General features: G+C 37.7%; 2 protein-coding genes across 2 annotated transcripts; one reads left to right on the forward strand and one right to left on the reverse strand.

The window, feature by feature from the left end:
• Positions 1-202: 202 nt before the first annotated feature.
• LOC109238837 (cysteine-rich repeat secretory protein 55-like) lies at positions 203-1,217 on the forward strand. The gene has a single exon (XM_019405319.1). The coding sequence runs from the start codon at positions 232-234 to the stop codon at positions 1,012-1,014; it is 783 nt and encodes a 260-aa protein (XP_019260864.1). The 5' UTR covers positions 203-231; the 3' UTR covers positions 1,015-1,217.
• LOC109238836 (asparagine--tRNA ligase, cytoplasmic 2) lies at positions 1,055-4,180 on the reverse strand. Its single transcript, XM_019405318.1, has 8 exons — positions 3,545-4,180; positions 3,217-3,453; positions 2,376-2,960; positions 2,102-2,287; positions 1,949-2,013; positions 1,739-1,868; positions 1,545-1,603; positions 1,055-1,456 (listed from the first exon to the last, which is right to left on the reverse strand). The coding sequence occupies exons 1-8, from the start codon at positions 3,941-3,943 to the stop codon at positions 1,273-1,275; spliced, it is 1,845 nt and encodes a 614-aa protein (XP_019260863.1). The 5' UTR covers positions 3,944-4,180; the 3' UTR covers positions 1,055-1,272.
• Positions 4,181-6,093: the final 1,913 nt, after the last annotated feature.

Below are 6,093 nucleotides of genomic sequence, written 5' to 3' on the forward strand. Positions count from 1 at the left end.
GAAAAAAGTTAAAACGTATACATATAGTAAAATCATTAGCGCACTGACTTTAGATTCTGGTTTCATCTATGATTCTGCTATAGATAATTAGAATATAACCAACTTCATAAATTAGAGGCAATAATAGGTCAACCAAGTCAACTTATTTCTCCACGTCATCCTCCACCCACAACCAGTTGCCAACTTGTATAAAAAAGGTACTACAATCTTGGGAGAAATGCAAGAAAAGGCATGGCTTTCTTACACTATAGTCTTCTTCTCATACTTCTCTTCTGCATTTGCACTGCAGTGTCTGTCGATCCTCTGGGCAATTTTTGCGATGATGCAACCAAATTCAATAATGCTAAAACATCAGCAAATATCGGAAAGGTGTTAGCTGAATTATTATCAGTTTCTGCTAAAGATAGCTTCAGTACTACCTCCTATGGTTATGCTATGAACCAAGTCTATGGCCTGTACCAATGCAGAGGAGATATTAGCAGCAATGAATGCTTAAGTTGCATCAAAGACGCAGCAAAGGAGATCCAAAAACGCTGTCCAGACCAAACTGATGCCAGAATTTGGTATGACTTTTGCTTCTTGAGGTACAACACTAAGAATTTTTTGGGACAAGTTGAAACAACTCCTGGTATATTCTACTACAACGTCGATTTTGTATCTGATACTGACTTCTTTAATAAGAAACTAGTGCAACTAAAGAATAAAATAACTGCAGAGGCTATTGTGCCAAAGAACAAAGGGCTTGGAAAAGGAAAAAGTAAACTATCACCTTTTCTTACTCTATATGCCTTGATGCAATGCACAAGGGACATACCCGAGATAGACTGTGCTCAATGCCTGGCCGTAGCAGTTGGCAATTTCCCCACTATTTGCTTAAACAGGAAAGGATGTCGAATCCTATATAGCAGTTGCTACGTTCGTTATGAACTCTACCCATTTTTCTTTCCCTTAGACCCGAAAGAGAAATTAGCCAATGTGTCAATGAACTACACAATGAAAGTTTCCAGACCTTAGTCGGTTGTTGTGTAATGCTTTATGTATTAAGAAGATGAAATGTTTTTACTTGTTTGTGTTTTCATTGTAACATTCGCATTTCCAATAATTACAAGTGTATGAGCAAGCTCAGTGCAGACAGTTCAACATATGTTTTGTCTGCTCAGAGAAAAGCTGTACTAGTATGTTCTTGAGATATATTACAAATTGTTGTATTCAAGTTACAAGCTTTTGAATATACATTCATCAATTTGGTGGCATATCCTTTTCCTTAAGGACTTAGTTATTGGCTCTGCCGAAACTTCTAGCGAAAGGTACAACATCTTTGACATCATTCAGGCCAGTGGCATAAAGCACCAAAGGTTCAAGCATTAGGCTGAAACCAGAGGTTTTGGCAGAGCCATGCCTGCGAAGATCTAGATACCATTCATACTGCTGTTTTTGCAAGCCCAGTTCCTTCATTCTGCCAACAAATAAACTTGTACAAATTAGCACAATATCTCTGAAGGGGTAAAAGCAATTCATCTGAATATACAAAGTGAAATTTTCACCTTGAGCTCAACACATTGAACCGTTCTTCACTTTGGCTTCCCCTAATCAGAGCTCCCACCTGCAGGTAAATTGGTGTTAAGCTTAATTACCAATGGAGATTGCTGCTAGGATTATTATCACATGAATTAGTAATAGAAGACAACCTCTATTCTTTAAGGGGCTGTAACCCTCTAATCAAATTGTTCTATATTACCTTTGGTAGGATCACATCAAATGTTGCAACTGTTTTGCCATCATCATTCAAACGGACATAAAATGGCTTAAGTTCTTTTGGATGGTTGTATACAATGACTGTTTTTTTATATATCTCATCAACCAAATAGCTGCAACCATAGATAAGAAATTAATGAGAAATATTGGCCTTACTCTTATCAAATTTATACTAGAAAGCTTTTAGTCGTACCTTTCATGTTCTTCGGTCAAAGAAACTCCCAATTCTATCTTACTTTGAAATTTCTTCCCAGCAACCTGTTCTCATACCATTACACGACTATGAAGTACCCATTTTTAAAGATTTTGCCAGACATTCAAGAAATCATGACAAAATGAATATTACCTGTCTCAGAATTTCTATGGCTTCGGCATAAGAAATCCTCACAAATGAACTTGATATGGTAAATTGGAGGCGTTCCATAACAGATTTGTCTATTCTTTTCAAGACAAATTGTAGATCTTCCATGCAACCCTCTAGAATCCTTTTGCATACAAACTTCAAAAAGTCGTTTGCGCAATCCATGGCATCCTGAAATTGTGGCAAAAGTAGCAAACTTAGTAATGAACAAGAGAAACATGGGAAATATCCCCCTGCAATTATACAATAGAAGTTATACCTCTAACTCTGAGAAGGCCATTTCAACATCTATCATCCATGTCTCAGCTAATGACTTTTTGGACTCTAATTTCTCTGCTTTAAATCTGGGGCCAAATGAGTAGACATTTCCAAGAGCACAGGCTTGACTCTCAAGATGAAGACGACCGGAAACTGTTAGATAAGTCTGGCGTGTAAAGAAATCTTTAGAGAAGTCAAATTTTCTGGTTTCAATTGTGACTCCAGATTTTGCTTTTTGCCTAGCTTCCAGCTGTGATACTAGCTCATTTGTTTTCTTCAGGTCCTGCTGTGCAGCAACTAAGGCTTCCTTATTGCTGTTAGTTCTGCTAAGTTCTTCAACTTTCTTAGTTTTTTCTTTCATAGAAGCCCGGATGGCTTCAACACTGACTCCAGCATGTTCGGTGGGACTAATTTGGTCATCCTTTATCCCCTTACTAAGAAGAGTTGTAACAAGAAATTTCTCGCTAAAACCTTCAGAATCAGTGCTTGTAATTATGGGTACTTGAACGTGAAGGAACCCTTGATCTTGGAAGAAGGCATGAGTTGCCCAAGTAAGGGAATTATGAATTCGCATGACAGATGCCACCTGCAAATTAAAAGAAGGGAATCCAGATAAAAGAGGGTATATATGCTCACCAAATAACTTAAAATCAACTGATTAAAGAAGTTCCATAATTAAGAGGTTTAATATAAAGTTATCCCTACCAGAAAGTATGAAGTACCAATCAAATTTTATTCAACTGTGCACGAAACTCCTAAAGACCTTATTAGCAATTAATCCAAGAGAGAGACACCTAACAAAAAAAATTAAAAACCAAGCAAAATGTAATAATGAATATCACCGTTGTTGTCCGTGGCCGAAAGTGGGAACAATCTCTTAAAGATTCCAGAGGCAATCGTTTCTTAGATAATGGATACTTAGATTCATCTACCAAACCAAGATGTAAGATTTTCTCTGCTTGCAGCTCAACATAATGTTTCCCCTGCACTGATGGCTGCTGCAATACACCTTCAATTAATACACATGTTCCAGTGGGCATAACTTGGCACGGATTCGCCAGTGCTGAGTCCACAAGAACCTGAGAAATGAATCATGTGAGCCTCAAATACAGAAACCATTTTGAAAGAGACATTTTGACAAACAGAAAGAGATCATATCATAGAATGTACCTGAAGACTGGCCACACAAGAACCATCACTAACTTGCAATATTGAGACAGAGGGCTGAGGCGCCTTTTGAACAACAACATCCAATTTTTCACGAATACGATATTCGCCTGCCCCAAAAACCTTCATAATAGACCTAAATAGTGGAATCCGAGATTGAAAAACCTCAGAACAGGTAACATCTTTTGGACTCACAACCGGAGGAGCAGGAGCCGCTGGGGGTGGCGTTACAGGTTGTTTTCTGATCTCCCTAGAGGATTTAACCCACCCCCCAATTACTACCCTCTGACCAACTAACCCAACCCCACCATCAGTGCGTCCTAATATAGTTTTCAACATCACCCTTTTCGTGTATTTCGAAAAGGTGGCTGGCATCTCAACCGGAGCTTGTTCTGAGGCCATTTTTTTGGATTAAAAACTAAAATTGTCGAAACGATTTCAAGCACGAGAAGAATGTACAGTTGTTGAAGGTGTAGTGTTGATGGGGTTTGACTAGTGGGTAAGGGTTTATATTGAAGAAACATGGAGGATTTTTGATTCTTTGCTTGAGAAGAATCAAAATTAAGAGGAAGATGAAAGAAGAGGGTGTTGGGAAGTTTGGGGAAGAAGGAAAGGGATAGTCTGTGGCTGGGTCTTGCCATTGAGATATGGATTAAAGAAGAAGGCTAAGGTTTGGTATTCTTCAAAAGTCGGAAACTCGCGGGAGTTCCCATGCTCCTACCGTTAATCTCTTTTTCTCAACATCTCCTAAAGGAATATTGTACCCGTTTTAACAACTTTTGCGAAGAAAATGAGAAAATGGTCCTTTATGTTTGGTAGTTAAGTCTAAAATAGTCCATTTGATATACCTTTGAGCAGTTTTGTTTTTTAAATTTATTTAATAAGAGCACTTTTAGTCTCCATCAAATCTAATAATCACAATTAAAAAGATCTAATGGGAACTTATATTTGGAGGTGTGATCTTTTTATTAACTTTTTGCTATTTTTTATTTTACTTTTGGTGTCTCGTGCAATTTTTGAGGTGTACTTTTTTGGTAAGTTGGGTCTCTATCTAATGTCTTGTGCAATTTTTATTTTAGTAGTTTCTGGGCTTTGATGTGTCTTTCCTGGTCTTTCTCATTAAATTGTTGCTCCCAAACGTACACGCAAATATACGTGGTCGTACAAGTAATATAATATAAGAAGAGTGTCGAACCCACAGAGACTTGTGTTAACTACACACTAATTTCACAAAAACTGTTATTCAGTCGAGTCAATCCGAGTTTAATAATGTAATTATAAATAAGCAATGAATGTAAAAATTAACTAATTAAACATGCATAGAACGGTTGTTGAGAATTCGATAGAGATGAACATTCCAGGATTGTGATCGATATCCTATTGTGCTCTAGTTAACTCTTCCTTTCATACAATTCGCTCATTGTTGCTAATTAATCGAGTAATTGCTCTCGTAGCATTTTCCTGAATTACTATTCCCCTAAACAAAATAGATTAGTGTCTATATTCCTATGGAATCAATCTATCAAGAACGCATTAAGATTACAATATTCAATTGAGCATGGTGACTAGGTATATTCCTATCCTAACCACAAATCTGCCCCCACTCAGAGTTACGATCATGCCCTCTTCAATTGTTCTCTAATCTAGACGTAGCATTCCCCAGCATAATATAGATAGTAAATAGAACCTAACTGTTAGCCAGACAATTAAGCAGTTAATCATAAAATTGAAGAAGCAACCATATATTAGTGAATTATAATCAAGGTATAGTCAAATTCGAACAACAATATTCATGGCTAAATCACAACCCCATAAGTTATGGGTTTTAGCCACTCATGATAAAGTAAAATAATTTTATAAGTGTTGAATAGTTGAAAATACTTAGAAAGATGAAGAAAAACTGAGAATCCTTGCTCCCGAGTGTTCTCTGTGTGTGGTTTCCTCTCAAAGTTGTGTCTCCCCTCCAAAATAGGTTTAGACTTTTTTTATACGAGTTGGGAGTGTGTAGGGCCGTAAAAATCTTGCCCCTAGTGAAATAGAAGAGTGTCCCGTCACCCAGCGTCACGGGTAGCACGTCACGCTAGCCCTGGTGCTGGACTGTGCCAAAAAATTTCACGACTGTAAATTGCGCCCTGGGCAGCGCGACGCACTGGCCTGGGCGCTGCATTGGGTGAATTTTTCACTTTGTTCTCTCTTTACTTCCAATCTTGCACTTTCATCTCACATTGCCTCTGGGTGACTCCTACACATAAAAATACCACAAATTAGAATAAATCATTACATTACACATACAAAATTCACGAAATATGTGTAAAATTCTAGGCAATATGCATATAAATATACATACTTTAAGCCAAATATCAACATCCCACACTTAAACTCTTGCTCTCTCCAGCAATGGAACTATCAGCTATACCCAACAACTTACATCTCAACTATGGAGGAGCAACTATACTCGACTTGTAACCACTAAGCACTCTCAACTCCCGCACTCATCCAGCAAGAGAAGTTAGCAACATTACCAATCCGTTATGAGATCATGTGTCATCACC

This window comes from Nicotiana attenuata, unplaced genomic scaffold, assembly GCF_001879085.1.
Source record: "Nicotiana attenuata strain UT unplaced genomic scaffold, NIATTr2, whole genome shotgun sequence".
Taxonomy (NCBI): Eukaryota; Viridiplantae; Streptophyta; class Magnoliopsida; order Solanales; family Solanaceae; genus Nicotiana; species Nicotiana attenuata.